The sequence below is a fragment of the Corapipo altera genome, unplaced genomic scaffold (genome assembly GCF_003945725.1).
Source record: "Corapipo altera isolate COAL_440 unplaced genomic scaffold, ASM394572v1 44b, whole genome shotgun sequence".
NCBI lineage: Eukaryota > Metazoa > Chordata > Aves > Passeriformes > Pipridae > Corapipo > Corapipo altera.
The window spans coordinates 880,253-900,802 of record NW_020884932.1 but is presented as its reverse complement, the minus strand read 5'-3'; the positions used below and the strand labels follow the sequence as shown (position 1 = coordinate 900,802).

The 20,550-nt window shown below is 39.6% G+C and overlaps 1 protein-coding gene across 5 annotated transcripts in view; it reads left to right on the top strand.

Moving 5' to 3' along the window:
- Nucleotides 1-1,273: 1,273 nt before the first annotated feature.
- Nucleotides 1,274-20,550, top strand: part of CAPN7 (calpain 7) — a 33,770-nt gene continuing 14,493 nt past the window's right edge. For 3 of the 5 annotated variants that reach the window (XR_003530312.1, XM_027659353.1, XM_027659352.1), the window contains exons 1-13: nucleotides 1,274-1,464; nucleotides 5,599-5,707; nucleotides 7,377-7,534; nucleotides 9,820-9,887; nucleotides 10,969-11,169; nucleotides 11,572-11,658; nucleotides 12,551-12,677; nucleotides 13,401-13,486; nucleotides 14,363-14,456; nucleotides 15,873-16,019; nucleotides 17,714-17,820; nucleotides 19,159-19,279; nucleotides 19,534-19,678. Coding sequence is in view for 4 of the 5 variants with exons in the window: in XM_027659353.1 (XP_027515154.1) it covers nucleotides 1,363-1,464; nucleotides 5,599-5,707; nucleotides 7,377-7,534; nucleotides 9,820-9,887; nucleotides 10,969-11,169; nucleotides 11,572-11,658; nucleotides 12,551-12,677; nucleotides 13,401-13,486; nucleotides 14,363-14,456; nucleotides 15,873-16,019; nucleotides 17,714-17,820; nucleotides 19,159-19,279; nucleotides 19,534-19,678 (1,552 nt within the window). In the remaining variant the exon portion in view is untranslated. Of the gene's footprint in view, nucleotides 1,465-5,069; nucleotides 5,088-5,598; nucleotides 5,708-7,376; nucleotides 7,576-9,819; nucleotides 9,888-10,968; nucleotides 11,170-11,571; nucleotides 11,659-12,550; nucleotides 12,678-13,400; nucleotides 13,487-14,362; nucleotides 14,457-15,872; nucleotides 16,020-17,713; nucleotides 17,821-19,158; nucleotides 19,280-19,533; nucleotides 19,679-20,550 lie in introns of those variants that run through there. The other 2 variants (XM_027659354.1, XM_027659355.1) reach the window with 2 other exon arrangements.

The window sequence follows — 20,550 nt, the reverse complement described above, 5'->3', positions numbered from 1 at the left end:
TTTTCTTATGTCAAGATGAAACCTCTGCTGTAAAACTTGTTCCCATTTGCCCTTGTCTTTGCCATCTGGCTCCTTGTGGAAGGACTCCAGTCCTCAAGTATCCCACCCCCCAGATTAAGGAGAAATTCTGAAAGCACGAACAAAAAGCTGAACTGGTTACACACTGAAAGTGCTCTCTTTAAGGCTAGAAAACCCAGCTTCAAGAGCTAACCGTGAGTACCTCCATCAAAAAGTGAATGAAAAAAAAAAACCACTCTGTTTTTAAAACACTGCAGAGGCACCCTTGGGCTGTGCCTGCTCCCCTTGCCCATGGCTGACAACCATGGGAGAGGTGGGATGGGGAGCAATCTAGGGAAGTGATTTTTCCCCTGCACTTGGCACCAGTGAGGCCACACCTAAAGTACTGTGTTCAGTTCCAGGCCCCTCAATTCAGAAAGCACATTGAGGTGTTGGGGTGAGTCCGGAGAAGGGCAATGAAGCAGGTGAAGTGTCTGGAGCACAAGTCTATGAGGAGCTGCTGAGGGAGCTGGGCTTGTTTATTCCGGAGAAAAGAAGACTCAGGGGTGACCTTACTGCTCTCTAGAACAACCTGAAAGGAGGTTGTAGTCAGGTGGGAGTCAGTCTCTTCTCCCAAGTAACAAGAGGGCATAGTCTTAAGCTGCACCAGGGGATGTTTAGATTGGACATTAGGAAGAATTTCTTCACAGAAAGGTTGGTTAGACACCGGAATGGTCTGCCCAGGGAGGTGGTAGAGTCACTGTCCTTAAAGGCGCTTAAAGAAAGACTGGATATGGCACTTAGTGCCATGGTCTAGATGACATGGTGGTGTTCGGTCATAGGCTGGACTCGATGATCTCAGAGGTCTTTTCCAACCTAACTGATTCTGTGATTATGTGAGTCATAGAATCATAGAATCAGCCGGCTTGGAAAGGACCTCTGAGATCATCAAGTCCACCCCTTGATCCACTACCGCCGTGGTTACTAGACCACGGCACTAAGCGCTACATCGTCAGGCGCTCGCCCCTCACACACCCCCAGCCCTCCCTCACCGACTCCCTCTCGTCCCCCACCCTCCCCCCAACAGCACCCGCGAGCCCCACCCAGCCCCGCGCGCCGGAGCACGCGCAGAGCAGCCCCGGGCGGGCGGCCGCTACCAGGGTGGGTGGGCGTGGCCATGGGGCGGTGGGCGTGGCCAGATGCGCGGGGGGGCGTAAGCAGACATGGGGGCGTGTCCTGCGGGCGCGGCGGGGTCAGGGGGGCGGGGGAAGCGGCCGGGCGGGCGGGGAGCTGCCGGCGGGGACACGGTGGGCTTGGAGAGGCGCTGCTGCCGCCGGTGGTGGTGGCACCGGGAGGGCACCGGCCATGGACGCCACCACGCTGGAGCTGGACGCGGTGAAGTTCGCGCAGCTGGCGGTGCAGCGGGACCAGAGCGGGCGCTACCAGGAAGCGGTCTTCTACTACAAGGTACGGCGGGGGGGGCGCCGCTTCCCTCGGGGCGCCAGTGTCCCCGTCCGCTCACCGCGCTGATGCTCCGGAGCTACCGGGGGGTTCGCACTTCCCCCCAGCCAGCGGAGGGCCGGGGCAGGGAGGGAGGCCCGGCCCGGCCCGGTCCTGCCGGCGGGGAAGGCGTGCTGGGTCAGCCCAGGGTGTGTGCCCGGGGACGGCCCGCTCGGCCCGGGGAAGGCGAGGCGGTGCCCGCCGGGAAGAGAGCGGAAGGCCGGCCGTGCGCCTCCAAAGTTTGTCCGTCAGTCTCCGAAGGAGCCGCGTCCCTCGGGGCGGGTTGCGAAATGCCTTTTCCCTGCGTCTGGTTTTTAGGTGGGAACGAGCGCTGTCCCTGCGCTGCTGTTTAGGGGTGGCACCGCAGGTGCCGTGCTGGATAAGTGGGTGCCGGCGCTTCTTCCAGCTACTGGAAGCTCAGCCCCCTCGGTGCTTCTCGGAAGCTTCGTCGTAACCTAAAAACGTCTCTGCCTTGCTACTTCTACGCTTTCGTTCCTGGCCTCTCCCCCACCCCCGCCAGGCCGGAAGGGCTGATCGGTTTTATGCTGGAGATGTAAGCGCTGGGCATTTTGGAGAACCACAAGTCGGCAATGCTGCTGCTCTTGAGTGTGCAGGTGGAAACAACTCTATTGTACAATTGGTCATCAAAAAAAAAAAGTCTCTGGGGAAATACAAGATGCTCAGCAGTAAGACAGCTTCAGATCATAAGCTGTCAGTGATGTGTTTTTAACCACGTATGAATATTCTTAACATTAGGGACCAGATTTTATTATTTAAGTACGGCTTCAGGTTGGTGTAACCAAGGGTGTAATGAGATTGATTCAGTGTCTTGCTCAATATCAATAGACTTACTACTGGTATTTAGTAAATCTTGTGCAACTATTATGTATTTTTCACCTGTGTAAGTTGTCTCATTTTGTTGGGTTTATGTTTTGCATAGTTACATTAAAGTTCCATATCCCCCTGGCTTTACTTCTCACTTGTGAGGAGGGATTTTTTTAAGACTATGTTTATCCTTGTCACATTAATCGTTCCACAAATTCCACTATTGTGCCAAAGTAATTCTTTCCCATTAACTTGCTAAAGGCTTGGTAGCTGGCCTTTTGCTTCATGAGTGTTAGGTGTCTATGAAATGTTTAACAAGCGTAGTATTATTATTATGGTGGCCTGTGCGTGTAAGTGTGAAGGGATAGGAAGGGAAGTATCTTTTTTTTTTAGCCTGGTTGTTAATGTAGTGTGAGTTAAGTTTATATATGTAAAGCATATGTGTGCAAAAGTTATAGTTACCCATAATAACACTGATAAACTCTGTACTTACCAGCAGCAGTGTGTGTGCATGGTCTGATATCCGTGCACAGTATTGCTTCAGTACCGTATATTTCTGCATATATCTGAAAGAAATTATTCACTGCTCTACATAATAAAAACATCTCTTTGTGCAAGTAATCACCCTTGTATGCTTTTGAACAGTTGCTGCATATGGATAGTGTTCTTGCTAAGTGCAAAAACGCATTCCTGGCAATCTTGGTGCACTTGAAGCTTACACATGACAAAGAGTGTAACCTGGGTAGTGTTTTCTGGTGTGCAAAAGCTGTGCCAGAGAGCAGCACAGTCACAGATTTGACCCTGTTATAGCTTTGAATCACAACTGCAGGTAAGGTTTCTGCTGTTCAGACAGGTGCCTCTTGGCAGTCCAACGCTAGATATTGATGCTTGTGTCAGATTATATGCAAAGGTGTTGGTGTTCAATCCTATTGTGATCAGGAGGAGTGAGAGCAAACTCAGCAGATACTATTAAAGTGGAATTCTTTGTGTATATTTCAGCCGAGATAGGTTTGGCTTTCTGGATATTGCCTGAAGAATCATTGCCATATTAGATTTAAAAAAAAGTAGTTAGAAAATATCATCTAGTATTTTGTGGCCCTTCATGCTTTTCTTTTTGGACAATGCAAGTAAGCTCTGGCCCATCAACTAACTTTCTTATCAACTGATCTAAGCAGTTCAGAGCCCACTGGTGCAACTACTAAGCATGTGGGAAAGCCTAGATGTTGAACTGGCTTCTGCGAGAAAGTGACCTTAAGGATGAAACGTGGAAAATGCTACAGTTGTTGCCCACAGACAACAGCAAAACAGACCAGTCTGAATGGAATTTCTATGGCTTGCAAGTGCTGTTCACTTCCCGCTGCCACTTAACTTTGATAGATCCCTAGAGGAGGGCTGCATGTGAACCAGCCTAGGGCAGCTTGCTAATGGTGCTCTGCAGAAATGTCAAGATCATTTTTGGACACCCAATGACCTCAGCAAAGCTGCTAAAGGCTCTTGCTAAGTTTAAGTGTTGACCAGCAGTTAGCATCTTGCAGAGTGACAATGAGTAGTTAGCTTAGTGTGGCTGTGGCACACTACTCATGGCAAAGAACAATAATGATAGTGAAGAGATCATAAATGCTAACTCTGAATTGCACGTCCATCTGGTCACTGGAAACAGCTGGGGGGCTGGCTCTGCAGGTCAACTTCTTTAGTCCTTTGGAGGCTTAATTTATAAAAGACCGTTTTCATTATGTTTACCTTTTAAAACCAGGCAAAACAGTTGTTCCTGAAGGTACAGAAGCAACATCAGTTGTACATTGATTTTGCAGCACTGGTTTGAAAATCCACATTTGTTCTTTGCATCTTATGTAGACAACACGCCTTTATGATAGAGCACCTGTTTTGTCAGTCTGCACTTATCATATGTCACAGACAAATATATTCATCCTTTGAGCAGGTAGCTGTAGTGCATTTTTTCCCCCTCCAAAGAATAGTTGTGTACTAGACCTTAATGGTAGTTAATTGCTACATATAAATGGAACTTCAGTTTACCTTTCTGTGGCTGTGGACGTTTTATGTGACGTAATGGATGCCAACAGGGAGTATGTGGTACTTGGTTCTGTGATGCTTCTTAGTGAAAATTCATCCTGATGACGCGTACAGGCTATGTCAGGATCAGTTTTAAGCTTGGGCAAACTGGGTGGATGAGTAGGGGAGCAAACTGCAAAGCTTGACAGAAACAATGGCCATAAAGCACACAAGGGGCTCGTTGGCCATGGTTCTGTGCTTGCCCTGTGCAGAGCAGTCTCTCTGAGCACTATCTTTGTGAAGCAGCACTCTAGCTAATATTTTGCTTTCTACGGTACCAGCCTGCCTGCTATACGACCACCTCCTCTCCTCTTGTGCTGCAGAGGACGAGCACTGCCACAAGAATGTTGTGGGTTTTTTCCCCATGCCAATAATGAGGACAAAATAAGGTTTTTGTCCTCATTTTTGTGGGTGACAAGTGTGGATTCCCCATGTGGTTCTGAGACTGTGTCAGGCCTGGCTATTTATTGCAGCCCTGCCAAACCTTACATGTTTTTCATAAATTTAGTGAATGGATAGACAGCTTATGCAACTGAAGGTGTTTTTTCTTAATAGATTTGTACAGTATGAGACAAGCCTTAATGTGGGTAGCATACTGTGCTTCTGAGCTGGAGGCCTATGCTCCCTTCTGGAAGTAGACTTGCATCCAGTGTTTTTGTGTACGTGCAAATATTTGAAAAAACAAGTTTAAGAAGGTAGGAAACCTCAAATTTATAGACTTTCCACATTTGATAGCTTTATCTGAGTAATACTAAAAATCCCCCAAAATTCTTTGCATCTGATTTTGAAAAGCTTTTATCATTATTATCAGATTAAATGCAAATAACTTGAGTAGCTAATTTTTTTCCTAACCTTAAATCCACGGCTTTAAAACCAAACTGGTTTCAATGCATGCTTGGAAAGTTTTACTTAAAATCTCCTAATTTCATACGATACTTTACAGACAGGCCTAAGATCTTGTCTTACAGAACTTATAAATATTTTTATAGTCTTATAGGTTTTTCCAGATGTGAGTAATTGAATATGATCTAATTTATAACTTGAAACTTCTTCTTTCCAGCAGAATTTCCCTTCAGCCACGGAGTCTTTTTGTAGATGTAAGGGCTTGCTTTCATGCAACTCAAGGCTGTTGTAGGCCCTCTTTTTATGGAAAGTAATTTTCTAGGCAGCAAACATTAACTTTGTCTCAAATTCTTCTGTCTGCAGGAAGCCGCACAAGCCTTGATTTATGCTGGGATGGCTGGGTCAAACTTGGAAAATATTCAAGAAAAAATAAATGAGTACTTGGAGAGAGTTCAAGCTCTCCATTCAGCAGGTGGGTAAGGAGCTTTCCACTCAATTAATTTAAGCAGAGGTTTAATTAGAAAGTTGTTTGCTGCTGTGAAATACATATCAATGGTGTTTGCTCTGGTTTTCATTATTCTAATTTTCTTGTCCTTTGTGAAGAACCACAAATAAGCGTATCAGTGCTTTGAATTCTGATACATCAGAAATTAAGTGGAGACTGAACTACCTAAGGACTTGGGTGTGGGTATTCTTTGCTTTTAAATATTCTGAGGAATCTCATCTGCAGAGAAAACATGAGAAAGTAATTAAATATAGCAATAAAAATTGATTAGGAACAAATCAAAACACACATCTGAGGTTACCTGCATGATGGATTTGAAGCAAATGGGTTCTGATATTTATATATATTTACTAATGTTGAGAGGGCAAAGGAGCTCTTTGCTCTCATAAGAGTTTCCTTGTTTGATCTGGTTTCAATGTTTCTGCTTAGACTAAATCCTTAAATTTTTGCACACCTGCAATTCTCAATTAGAATCATAGAATCACTTGGCCAAAAAGGGACTTTGGAAGGCCTATGTCCAGCTGAAAGCAGGGTAGACATTGATTTTTAGACCAAGTTGCTTAGGTTCAGTCAGGTCCTGAAAACACCTAAGGACAGAAATTTCCTGGTGCCTCTGAGCCCCCGTTCCAGGGTGCAATTGTATTTCTAGTGATTATTTTTTTATATATATCTAGTTGTATTCTCCCCTCTTTCAATCCATAACCACTGACTCTTATTCCCTTTCTTCACACTGCAGTGAAGAAAATGGATTCAGGCTCTTTCTTGACAACCTCGCAACTAATGGCAGGTTGCTATTAGGTCCCCCCAAAGCCATCTCTCCTCCTGGCTGGACAAGCTGTGCTTCCTTAGCTTTTCTAAAGGCAAAGTCCTCCAGCCTCAGCCTCACTGGGGACCCAGGGTGGGACGCAGCATTCCAGACAGTCTGCTGAGTGCTGAGTAGAGGGTGCCAATCGTTTCCCCACCCCCAAATCTCCTGGCTGTGCTCCTGATGATGCAGCCTGAGGTGCTGTTAGCCTTCATTGCTGCTGGGGTCCTGCTGGCTCAGGTTCATTCACCTGTCCCCCAGACCCTCCTTCATGGGCCTATACCCTACAGGGTGTTAGTCTGTCCCAAGCACAGGGCATAGCATTTGTCCTGAGGTTCCTGGCAGCTTGTTACTTTAGCTTGTCTGTGTCCATTTGAACACCTGTGTTCATTCACACAGCTGTGTGCTTGAATGAATTGGTTTGGTAGGGTCTGCAGCCTTGGTGAAGGTGCACTATGCCTTCTCCTTCAGGTCATTAATAAAGGTATTAAATGAAGTGGACACCTAAGGAACTCGTATATTATCTTAGGTGATGTGTTTTCACAAATGATGCAATATTTGACATAATTAAACATACTTGTTCTCAGTGTAGTATGAAAGAGATTTTATTTACATTATTTGACATCTGAAATATCCTGAGAGAGTATCTCTGCTTCAGGGAGGGGGTGGTCCTTGCCTAGATGTTTTTAGCGAAGTCTAGAAAGATTTAGTTTCCAGACAAGAAATAGTTATTACTCATCTGATTAGGGTTGCTAGTGTTTCCATACCATGTTAAGGATGTTTTTACATGTCTGCTGCTGAAGAAACCTAAATACTTTCTTTTTTGTTTAGTTCAGTCACAGAAAACAGACCCTCTGAAGTCAAAACAACAGTTGGACTTGGAGCGTGCTCACTTCCTAGTTACACAGGCTTTTGATGAAGATGATAAAGGAAATGCAGAAGAAGCTATAGAGTTGTACACAGAAGCCGTGGAACTCTGTTTGAAAACAGTATGTTAAGCTACAGGTTAACTTGGTGGAATTATGTGATGGTAAGAAATTCTTCAACTTACACAAGTGACTGACTCTTAAAGGCTGGCTTGAAAATGGAGTACCTGTATTTCTAAAAAGTACTTTTTAATCTTTTTTTTTCCCCACTGGTTTTTTTTTTAATTGTTTCTTCCAGCCTGTGTTGTGTTGCTATACAACGGTGTAAATTTATGGGGTCTTGTGATTTATGTGTGGGGTTTTTTTTCTGAACTGGATCATACTAAAAACTAGAAATATTCTGGAACGTTTTTCGTGTTAATTTTTGCCCTAGAGCAAATACAGTGCTAAACCAAATTAAAAACTTTCAAAACTGAAGATGACTTGCTAATGTGTCAGCTGTGTTACTTTCTGACTACATTAAAGGAAGTAATTTAAGTGAAATTTTTGTGTGTGACACTTTCTGAAGATGTAATAGTCTACTGATGCCAAAACTAGTAAAAATAGTACTTGATTGCTCAACATTAAAGCTATTATGAGTGAATTCAATTCACACTGAAATTAATAAGGACGAATTGGCCATTATGTAAATGATGAAGAATATAATTACAGGTACTGCTTTTTTCCCCCAAAGTCCAGTTGCCTTAACTAACTCATTATAAGAAGAGCTCACCATCATAATGTAACTCCACCAAGTCTGTTTTTCTTTTTCCCTTCTTTTCCCTTTTTACAATGTAAAAATATATGTGGATTATTGAGAGTGGTATGTTACTGTTGCTACATGCTAGAGTAAGTTCTTTTCTCTGAATTCTGTAAACAGGTTATACCTAGGCTAAAAACCCCTGGTGATGCAGAGTAACCAGATCAAGAGTTAGTAGAACTGCTCTAGTTTTTCCATTTGAGCTGTTGGAGCAGAACATTTTCAGTCTATTACATAACATCTGCTGTGGCAGTGTACTGTTTTTCCTCTGCTGTGTTCCTCCTTCTGTCATGTCAGTGCATGAAAATATTACTGAAGTTAGTCTGAAAGTACATATTTTGTACATATATTTTTCATGTCTGAGAGAACATATTTTTAGTAATAACTGCATCTGTCGAGTACTTCATGAGGTACAAGATACTGCTGAAGTTTCTTTTAATCTTGACTAGCATATTATTTTGTTGACATGATGGTAAGTTTTGTCCCTTGGGGCGACCCAAAAGTACCTTCTTCTTTCCAGGATGAAAGAAGATTGAAGGAACTCTGCTATCTTGAAGCTTTACTTCTATTTTTCTCCTTAGAATATGCAGGTGGAGAAATTTGTTTCTTCCTTACCCTGAAAGTACTCAGAGAGCAGCCATTCCTCCTCTTCTGTGGCTGATTCCTAGATGACTGTGCTGGTGTTCCATCTCCATTGCTTACCTTCATACATCTTTCAGAATCTTTTCCAACCAGGAACTCCAGCGTGTAATTTATTTGCAAATGAAGTTAGTTGCTTGTGGAGGGTGTTTCTCGTTTTGTTTCCTGGGATGAAAGTAGCTTGCTTTTTGTATCCTCAGTTGACCTGGCTGACCTGGTCAAGCTACAAAGCTAGAACCTGAAACCTGTCACACTTGTGGGTGTCACAGGAGAAGCCACATGTCACGTTGTGCCTCTTGCAGATTGTTTAGCAGCAGAAGCCATGCTTCACCTGTAAGGAAAAGGGAAGTGTAAACTGTCATAGCTGACCTCCCAACTGGGAACAGAAGTTAGCACTCTTGATACCTGTTTCGTTGCCCTGTCATAGTTTATTTTATGCCTTTGATTGCAAGTTAAAAATGTTGTTCTTGCACATCTGTCTTGTTAGTTTGTATTTTATGAAAGTAAACATTCAAAAATGTATTTTTTTTTCCTAAGTTACCCTGATTATTTTTGACTCATTTGGGGAAAAGAATGAGAACACATCCAGCCTCAGTAGTGTATGTTACATTTGGTTTTGTGTTCTTTCTGCCCATAGTGTTTTAATACAGTTAATTCTTCTGGTAAATTTTTTTCTGTATGTTATATTTCCCATGCTGAAGAATTTTAAACATGACTTCCATTCTATGAACATTTCACTAGAACAGCAAAATGATATTTACATACTTCATATGGTTTTTATGATGTGATTTAAAAAAAAGAACAGCAAAAACCCTACAAGCCCCACATATTTGCTCATTTAAAAATAGAATTGGAAAAAATAGCTAGTTACTCTTCAGTGTAATCTAGAATTATGACTGAGCATTTAAAACATGCTGGGTTTCTTTCAATGTGTAGCTTTGTTTTTTCTTGCTTTTATTTTGTACTTTAGGCTACTGAAACTTCAGAAGCAGGCCTCCAGTCCAAACTGAAACAGCTGGCTCGACAAGCACTGGATAGGTGAGTACTGCTAATGTTAGTAAATATACTTGCTGTCAGGTCTAAGTGCACCCTCTGAGTTGTGTTCTCACTCTTGCATGTCTGTATGGTTTCTGGGTAGACCAAGCTCCCACAGACCTCTCCTTGGAGCTAGCTGCCAGCTGCTACACTGCTGAATGTAGCAGCTGTTGTGCCAACCCTCTGGGAATCTTGGGACATGCAGAATTAGGAAAGGACTGTGTATAATGTCGAACAAATGCAGTACTTCAGTATTCAGAGATATATATCAGAGCTTCTATAAAAATGCTGAATTGAAGCCAGCATGAAGTTAAGGTGTCACTGTTCCTTCATGAGGAAGATGGCTTGGAAACTGGGAAACACTTATCTTGACAAAAGCAATCTAATTACATGATATATGTGTAATAAAGTGTCTGTCTGAAACAATTTGCACAAGTTTAAGTTCAATATACCTCTTCTAAAATCAGCTCTTTGATGGTGAATCATGGCCTCTGTTGGGCAAAGTTTCAGTATAAGCTGGTTTTTAGCACTGCTCGGTCTGTGTTCAGAAAGAAAGCAGTATTTTGCATGTGTGTGACCATCCACCAACTTAATGCAGCAACAACAAAATGTGGCTCCTGAATACACAGTCTTCAGGCAGGTGAAATGCTGGGTTGTGAGAATGCCTGTGGGTTTTTACTGCTATTGCAGCTGCTAGCCAGAGTAAATCTGGAAGGTATGAGAGGGTGCAAATCAGTTTTCTCTCTCTGTGTTTCGGTGATCTTGTTTTGAGATTCCAGATAATGAACACTTACACAAATTCTCCTATTTGCATAATTTAGAGGCAATACAAATCTAATGAGTTCTGCCAAAAGTAGCTTATGTGAGTTGGAAATGCTATCTTTTAATTGATTCAAGAACAGAAAAGTAAAGTACCAGCATCAGAAATAGATTTTGGGGTTCTTTTAGGGAAAGTGGTGAACAAATTGGGCATTTGTTCTTTCCATGTAATATATGTGGGAACATGAACCAAGAAAATCAGTAGTTGAACTGTAACTATGTTTTTATCATTGTTGTAAGTAAAATGCATTTTTATTTCCTTTAGAGCAGAGGCACTGAAGGAATCTATGTCAAAGTCATCTCAGAAAGAAAAGTCAACTGCAGCTAAACCAAATCAGCCAGTGAGAACGTTCTTCCCATTGGGACCTGATTTTTCTTTAAATGATAAACCACAGACAATCAGAGCAGTACAAGCTAGTGAACCTCAAGGTCAGAGATACACTGCAGAGGAGATTGAAGTGCTCAGGTAAGTTGAAGATTTTCCAAAATGAGTTCATGAGAGATCTGGCTCTGAGAAGCCAAAGTACAGAGGTGTTTTCATAAATTAAGCAACTGCACTGGAAATTGAGGTTGCATAATATTTTGTAGGACTGTGGCTTCTGTTGCATCCAGTTATCTTTGCTTAGATTTTTATTATAGGTGGAATAAGCTACAAATAATCCATAAAACCTTTAGCCTAAATTTTGAATTTTTAAAACTATCAAATACATCGATTTCAAGTTTTGTTTCAACAAACAGTTGTCTAGTTTTCAGAAGCACTGTTTTGTTAGCTTTTAAAAACTGATTTTTTTGCTATAACCTTTGGAACTTAGTCTTTGAAAGATGATAGATAGGTTTGTAACTACATTTTTTTTGTTATGACTTTCAGGAAGACTTCAAAAATTAATGGCATTGAATATGTACCTTTCATGAGTGTCGATCTGAGGGAACGTTTTGCGTTCCCTATGCCTTTTTCGTAAGTATGGTTCAATTTCTGAACTTCACTTTTGTTTTTATTTTCAAAACTTTCCCATATTTGGTATTTCCGTGTTTTCTTTTTAGGAGATTAAAATTGCTAAGGTAGGGTTTTAATCATAATTCAGGCAGAGATACTTAAATACTACCACTTCCTTCTTCCATTCTGAACTTAAGACTTCGTTGTAGGCTGACCTTGCTGTATAGTGCTTTTGCAGTTGTGCCTTCAGGCCTATAAGGACAACATTATATTTGACTTTTTGGAATATTGGGCTGGGCTGGTAACTTGGTCCCATTATCTGATTCTGCTCCACACAGAGTTTAGCTCCCTTTGTGTCAGTTACCTGTAAACTGAGGGTGGTAGCTGTTTCCTCTGTAAAGGACTGTTCCGAGGAAGAGCGATATTTAACTGCTAGACCTTCATTCATGAGCAATAGTAATATGTCAAGATTTCACAGCCATAACAGACAAAGACACTTGGGGTTGGTTTTTCATTTTGTTTTGGGTTTTTTCCCAGTTTTTTGCTAAAGGCTTATCAATCAAACAAGCCTCAATTTTCAAAACTAAAGAAAGTTTTTATTATTAGGTTCATCATATTCAAATAAAGTGCAGAATTTGAGTTTCTACTGGTGTAGGTGGCTTTTTGGAATTCCCTTCTGTTCAGTCTTTTATGAAGGAAACTCCTGGGTTTTATTTCATATTTTTAATTTTTTTTTCCTCTAAAAATCACACACTTAGAAGTGATGTTCTTTGAAATTGTTTTACAGCTTTTTAATTGTTCTGTACATATTTTTCACAACCTATCAGACATAAATAGGATTGGTCAAACCATGAGAAGCTTTTCTAAACTGCTACTGATTTATTTCTACTTTTTTTTCCTCTTTTAAATCTAGTGATAAATGCGGGAAGTTACCATTATCTCCCAAACAGAAAGCAATGTTTGCCAAGTGGGTGCGACCAGATGACATAACAAATAACCCTACCATGATCTACACTGTATCAAGTTTCAGCATAAAGCAGGTAAATTGTTCCTAAAGAAAAATGTGTGCTGCTCCCAGGGAACTTTCTTGTTCAAAAAGGAATCCCCAAATGTGAGAGTTCATTCCTTGGCCCTCATGAGGTTAAATAAATAAATAAATAGTATCACTTCAGATTCCATAAGGTTTCTGTCCACAAGAATAAACAGGTGTTAGCAGTGACAGTGAAAATTAGAATTTGATTTCCAGCTGAAAATCCTGTTTTCCAGAAATAGTGCTAAGGGTAGTATGAAAAAGGCAAGGTGTACTCTGCAGCAAATTGCTCACTTCATTTACTGCATCGGAAAAATAATGAGCAAGATCTTTAAATTTTTATTTGATGGGAAGCAGAGTGGCCCATTGAGAACAGGGACATATCTTAGTGTTAAATTGCAGATGGTCCAAACTGTTCTGGAATCTGTAAGAGATTATGCCCTTGGATATGGTATTTGGGAGGAAGGAGTAAGTGTGAATGCATGCTGAGGTATCTGTGCTTGCCTCTGATTGTCATTAGTAATTCTAACTTTGGTTTGCTTTGTAGGGGACCCGTGTTGAACAAGCATACACGTCCTGCCTTTTTAGTAGTGGCTTTGTTTCTCTTCATTTAAAGCTTTCCTTTTTGAAGGCAATTACTAACTGATGGTTTTCCTTCCCTCCATACGCTGCATTCATCTTTCAGTGTTTGAGTTATTAGTAAATGTCCTCACTGGTTTTCTTTTCTTTGTAGACAATAGTGTCAGATTGCTCTTTCGTGGCATCACTAGCTATCAGTGCAGCATATGAAAGAAGATATAACAAAAAATTGATCACGAGGTAAGTAGCTGTTGCTTTCTAAGGTTTTTCCAGACTTAATACTGCCAAGCTTTTGCAAGATGTTCTGTGACACTTGTGCACAGTAAAAACTAGCATTTGTTTCACCTTCATCTCCCTCGGACTCATGTGGTTTCAGCACTTCTAAGAGGAGAGCCAACTACATATAGATACGTGTACAGACACTGGCGTTTAACTTAGATCTGCTTCAAGGAATAATGAATAGTTTGGAAGGGGTTTTTATTTGTTTGGGATTTTTTTAATAGAAATTTTACTTATAATGCTTCATAGTTTCATTGCAACTCATTGTAGAATTAATGTTAACAAAACTGTCTCAGTTCCACTCGTTGGGCATCCCATGATAAATTTGCTATAGGTTTTGTGGACTTTGATGGGAGCCCCTTGCCAGACCAGTGTGTGAATGTTCTTGGATTGCTTTGTTTTAAGCTATTCTCGTTAGAACTGGTGTTTTCAAGAGCAGTGAGTTCTGCACTGCTTTCTCCTTCAAATGTTTAACTTATAAATACAGTACTTGCCTGAATGATATTACAGATATGTAAATACCATTTGTTTAATAGTAAGATAATTTTCTTTGCTTTGCTTCTGTTTGAGAAACAATTAGGTTACTTATGTTCTTTTTGCTACTATATTAAGCAGAAACCTGCAGGAAAAGCAAAGCCTGAAAAATAAAACCTATTTGCACATGATTATTTTTTACTTTAAATTTGAGTTGCTCTTTCATTAAAAATTCCATATTGATGTTAAATGTAAATTCCAGAAACAAGCTGTGTTAATCCTAGTTAAATCCCAATTTTCTTGTTATCAGCCAAGTAATTTGTCACAATTTCCTCTTTTTCTTTTTTTTTTTTCTATTAACAGTATAATTTACCCTCAGAATAAGAAAGGGGAACCAGAGTATAATCCATGTGGTAAATACATGGTGAAGCTTCATATCAATGGTGTACCTAGAAAGGTAAATGGTTTTGGGGAGACTTAGTGCTATTACTGTTTAAGTCATGTATTTTAAAGGCGTGGTCTGCTTCACTGTGAAGTGCTTGCATAGCAAAAAAATCCTTATATCACTTAAAAGAATTATGAAAACCAAAGAGGAACAAAACTACATATCCCATATTTATGAATTGAGTGTGCACTTTTCCACCCCATCTTAGAAAGGAAGTTACAGAATTTAAAGGTACAGAGGGAGACATCCAGGAAGAGTATAGATATGGAATGACCACAGAGGAGTAACTCAACTGCAGATTTTTAGTAAGGAGAAGAGATGCCTGAACACAGAACTTTTTAAACTGACAAAAAAACTTAATTTTCTTTTCAGCACAATAAATAAGGACATAAAATAATGTATTTCTTCATATAATACTTAATAGTAGTGCTGATTGTTGCACATTATATTGTCTGATGAATGTTTAGGGGAGTTGAGAAGTAGAGTGAGCATATTCATGGGGGTGGGGGAGTAAGGCAAAATTCGTCAAAGGCTCTTAATTGCTAAGATATAACCTCTGGGTCAGGAAGTCCTCAAGCTGCAAAATTCTGGAATCTGAATGTTTCAGGAAAGTATCGTTTACGTGTTTGCCTTGCTCTTATTACCCCTTCCAAAATGGCTTCCTTTTGTTATGATGAATGGCCATTTGCTCTTCTATGAAAAGGATTATTCATTTTTGCACAGAAAATGTGCTGTGTTGGTAGCCTGGATGTAATGGACTAATGCCAACATAAAACTGAAAATCTGTTCAGGGAAACTGTCTCATACCACTACAAGTATGCAGGAACAATCTGTGATAATGAGGAATATATGCTACCCAATATAAGGAAGAAATGTTAATACTGTAACAGCTACTGCTATGAGTTGTTTTCCCTCTTCAGAGGGAAGAAACTTGAATCTGGAAGTAGAGGCTATGAAAGTGATATGACACAGTTTGTTTCCTTATAGACAAATAAATGTTTATTTTTCTGCTGGCTACCAAGCACAGTCCATGCTCTTGATTCCTAATTAGTTGAGGAATGTTGTTTAGCTTTTCTTTACTTTTTTATGCTTGTTATTACACTGAATGTTTTTGCACGTACCTTTTGCAATAGATATTAAACACTTTATAAGACTGTACTATCATCATTCCTATTTTACATAGGGGAAAGAGAGGCAGCCGATCACTGGACACTCAGTTGGGCCAGTGCAAGTCAGAGATAGCAACAGAATTTCTTTTTCACTTGGGCAAACCACTGCAGAATTGATAGAGGTGTTCACATGTGAGAATAATGGTCAGGTCTGGTTGTATCTGAGAAGCTGTGTATTAATGAGGAGTTTGGTTTATTTCCTAAGCACTTTCAAATTATTTTATTAGGTTTATGATGATTTTTCATTCATTTCAAACAGGTAATTATAGATGACCAGTTACCTGTTGATCATAGTGGGGAACTTCTCTGCTCTTATTCTAATAATAAGAATGAATTATGGGTGTCACTAATAGAAAAGGCTTACATGAAGGTCATGGGAGGATATGATTTTCCTGGATCAAATTCTGTAAGTATGAGATTATTTCTTAGAGGAAGAAATTCCACTTAGATAATATTGGGTCAAATAATTTCCTTCTAGTGTAATCAAAGTGAATTGCTTGGGGAGACAAGTATTGGGTTTGCCATTTTCTTAATTTTTTTTTTTTTTGTTTCTTTCTTTCAAATATTCTTAGCTGTACTTAAGGAAATTATTCTAGCAAAGTAGAATAAGCAAGATATCTTGATGGTCAGAGTTAATCTTAGTTCTCAGACTGCACTATTGACACTTGTGGGTGGGAAGTACATGTGTTTTATATAAAGCCTAGATGAAAGTGGTGGGTGAAGTCATAAAATTTCTTTGCCCATATCAATACTGTTGATTTTGGTTTCTAACTCAATAGGGCAGTTCTCCCTCATTAGGTAATGGAGTCAGCTAGGAAAGGAACGGGCTAGTCATTCAGTACATGTATATGGAGGGAGCAAGTACTTTGATCTGTGCAAGTTTGTTTATCAGATTGTTCCACTCACCTACATAAATATGTATCGGGTTCCTATAATGTGGTTACTAAAGAAACAGTCACTGATTGTACTGCAGCTAAACTGGCATGCAAATTATTCTTTCAAAGAGGGACAGTTTACTGAGGTGAGTATCCCTTATAATCTTAATTTGTTACTTAGGAAGCCTTTCTGATTTCACTTTAAAATTCTTTAAAATTTTAATAGTATATTTTTTCGTTTCATGGTGCTGTTCACATTTTAGTTAATCACATTCTTGGAGGGTATACTAGGTAATCATCACCCCTTGAAAAATTATTATGGAACAAATGTGGCTTTGTGTAAGGGGTAAATGTAGCACACATTTTTATCTGTGCATATGTCAGTGTCAGGCTGCTTTGTTTTGAAGGACAGAAGCTGGTGAGAATAGATGTGTTTTATTCTCATTGTTGTTCTCTAACTTGCTATCTGGAAAAATAGCTTGACTTGTGACATTTAATCTCCACCCTTCCCACCCCCTCTGGTTTCCACTGTATTCTAGCTTCCTTGTGTAATCAGGGTTACTTACTGGCTGTCTTGTACTTGTAATTCCTCAAGTTCCCACCCAGCAGTGCTGGTTATCGACACTTCAAGCATTTAGAGTGTCTGCGTTTGCTTTGAGGAGTAAAAAGCAAAAGAAAAGGAATAAGCAATGTTTCAAGGAGTTGGGAGATTAAAGCATCTTTTTATGGAAATACATGTCAGTGTCAGCTTTACCAAAAAGAATAAAAAAACCAAACCCTGAGCCTTAAAGTAAAACTTAAATTATTTAAAATGCATATATACTGCTTTTGAGACTGTGCTTTAAGAGCCTGTGAATCAATGAAATAAATAGAACACGTCACACAAATGAGTGTGACTGAAGATTCTTTTATGCTTCTGTTACTCTGAAATTTCCAGCTTTTTGGAGGGGGGTGGTTGTGGATTTTTTTGGGGTTTTGTTGGGTTTTTTTGGTTTGTTTTTTTGGGGGGTTTTGTTTGTTTCTTTGTTTTATTTTGTTTTTGTTAATCAACTTGGAAATCTTGTCCTTATCTAATCAAAGAATTTTTTGTTAGTCTTTATCTTGAGCCTTTTAGGTGTAGAGTTGTACTGTAACATGCGTATACTTGATTTCTTTTGAGGCATTTTTATAAGATGTCATATGCTGATGGATCTGTTCTGATCTCTTTTGAATATTTGCTTTTCAGAATATTGATCTCCATGCACTGACTGGTTGGATACCTGAAAGAATTGCTATGCACTCTGACAATCAAGCTTTCAATAAAGACAGTACTTTCAGAATGCTTTATCAGAGGTAGATGTTTTTTCTTTCCTAAGTAATTAAAATGCTTGCTGTGTAGTAGGTGCATTACCACTGTAAATGCAGTACAGTCATCACAGATCCTTTGATAGCATTTTGGTATTGCTACAAATTGTGCTTTATAAAATCTCTATATACTTTGTGGAAGAAGAAAAATTGAGGTATTGGTGGCTTTGATAAAACAGAAGAGCAAAATATTGTGGAATTTTGATTCTTTACATATGAAGAAAAAAAATAGTAGCCCTTTTCTCGATGAAGAAAATAGAACACAGAGTCAGAGAAGAGCAGCTTGGAACTAACATACAAGTGTTTGAAAGTTGTTCTCACACAGCTCCCCGGAACTTATGCACTTATCTGCTGTCCTTAGCAAGCAGATATAATATAGTATTTCTAATCATATCACAAGATTATACCCCATTAGTAAGTGTCCTGGAGTAGCAGCAAAAATCTATCAAAACTGCAATATTGGTCTTCAGACTTACTGTAACAGTTGGATTTGATGATCTTAAAGGTCCAAACTAAATGATTCTACTTGTGGTGAAAGACATAACTGCAATTTATAAATGGCAGCAATCAAATACTTGGATTTCTTTCAAAATGGTTTTGTGCAACCAGTTTCTTATGTATGTCAGTGCAGTAGAGGGGTGTTATTCTGTTGACTGAAACATCTGCACTCATGATAGAAGAGCATGACTCTTTTGACAGTGCTTTTTCAGTTGGTTAGGAGCTTTTTAGATGACTGTCAACAATTCTTCAGATATTCCAGCACTGTAATTTGGAGGTGTGACTGCAGTTAGAATGGTATCTAGCCATTATAGCATCACTATTGCTTACCTGTGCTAGACTGAAAATGTTTTGATCCGTAGCCCAGTGACCCTGTACACTGAGTATAGAAGTATAGAAGCACGAACTCATTCTTCAGGTTTTGGGAAGCACCTTCAGAATCCTGGGGGTGTGACAGCATTATTAATTTACTATGTGCAGTGCTTGGCTAAGTGTCGATGAAACCACATTTGTGCTCAGCTGAAGATCTGTGAAGAGTATCTTTAAAAAGTGACACAGGTTGAACTTCAGGTTGATAAATGCTGAATTTTGTTTATGAAAATATGAAGTTACATTAAAAAAATAATTTTTCACTTAAAAATCTATACTTAATTCTGAAAGAAAAATAGTTCCACTTTCTTAAGCTTTTTCAGGAGTGATTTCTGCTGACTAAAAACCACAGGCATGCTAATGGACAGTCTAAAAACGTACTGTAACAGTCTCTGGCAAATGTTAGTTTGCAACTTGCAAGGTTTTAATTAAGATATTTTTCGCTTTTTTTTTTAACAGATTTCACAAGGGAGATGTCCTCATTACCACAGCAACAGGGGTGATGTCTGAAGAGGAAGGAGAAAAATGGGGTTTAGTTCCAACCCATGCATATGCAGTCTTGGACATAAGAGAATATAAGGTATCAAATAAAACTGAACATGTTTTCAGATGCCTGTTTGAAAACTCCAGTGGGTTTCTAGGTTTACCTTAGGTGGGCAGCTACTGATTTTTTTCTCTAATGGCTAATATAGTGTATTTTGTCTCGGTCTCCACTGGGAAATTTCAGAAAACTTAATGATGCTGTCTCTTCTTTAGCTATTGGTCCATATAAAAAATACCTTGAATATGTAAAAATTACCCTGACAAGATGAATTTTATTTTATATTTCTTTAGGGACTTAGATTTCTTCAATTGAAAAATCCCTGGAGCCACTTACGTTGGAAGGGACGATACAGTGAAAATGACACAAGAAATTGGACCCCAGATTTACAAAAATACTTGAACTTTGATCCAAGAACAGCTCAGAAAATAGATAATGGTAATAAAGTTTGAGAATTCACTATTTTTTCCAATAATACAGATCTTTGTCATGTATCCTTGTAGGAAGGTGGAAAGAAATGCTTAAGCACAAGGAGAATAAAACAAATACTATGAATTAAATAGTCCAAATGTTTAGGAAGTATTTCTGTATCTAAATCTGTTGTTTCAGGTTTGAGTGAGGTTTAAGTAATCTGGACTGTTAAATATATCTCAAATTCACTGACAAGAAAGTACCTTCTTGCTTATGTGTTGCTGTCTCAGTGTCTGAGTGTGGGGGAGTTCAGTGCAAAGAGAACATGCTTTTTAATACATCATTGGACTTTCTTTGGGGTTTTCCCTGTGACATTAGCAAATACATACAGCATGCTTACTGTAATCAGTATTTAAATTAGTCTTGCCTGTACTAGAGGTAAGTGGGTTCTTTCCCCCTTGCATTACATTGAAGATTTGTTTATAGATATATTAATTATATACACTGTATTTCAGGTTGTAAGATTAGATTGAGATCCATCTTTGAGACAGTGGCACTAGTATGTCCCTGCTCAGAGAAACCACTTGGAATGATGCCCAGTGTTGTCCCTTCTTTCTAAGGGAGCAGCAGAGTATAGTATCTGGAAAGTCAGTGTGGGTTTGGTGGTGGAAGGGCAGGTTGTCAGTAGTTTAGAAATTCTACAGTAGCTGCATTTTACTTTCCGAAAGAGATTTCTGCTTTTTACTGTATCCTAGTTGCTGTCTGGATACCTCTATGAGGGAGCCCTTTTGTTCAGTGCCACTCTGTTTCTACGACAGTATACATCCAAATCCATTAAATTACAGCATTTATTGATAAGCCTCATGCAAATGCATAAGGAAAACTTTTTATTAAAATAT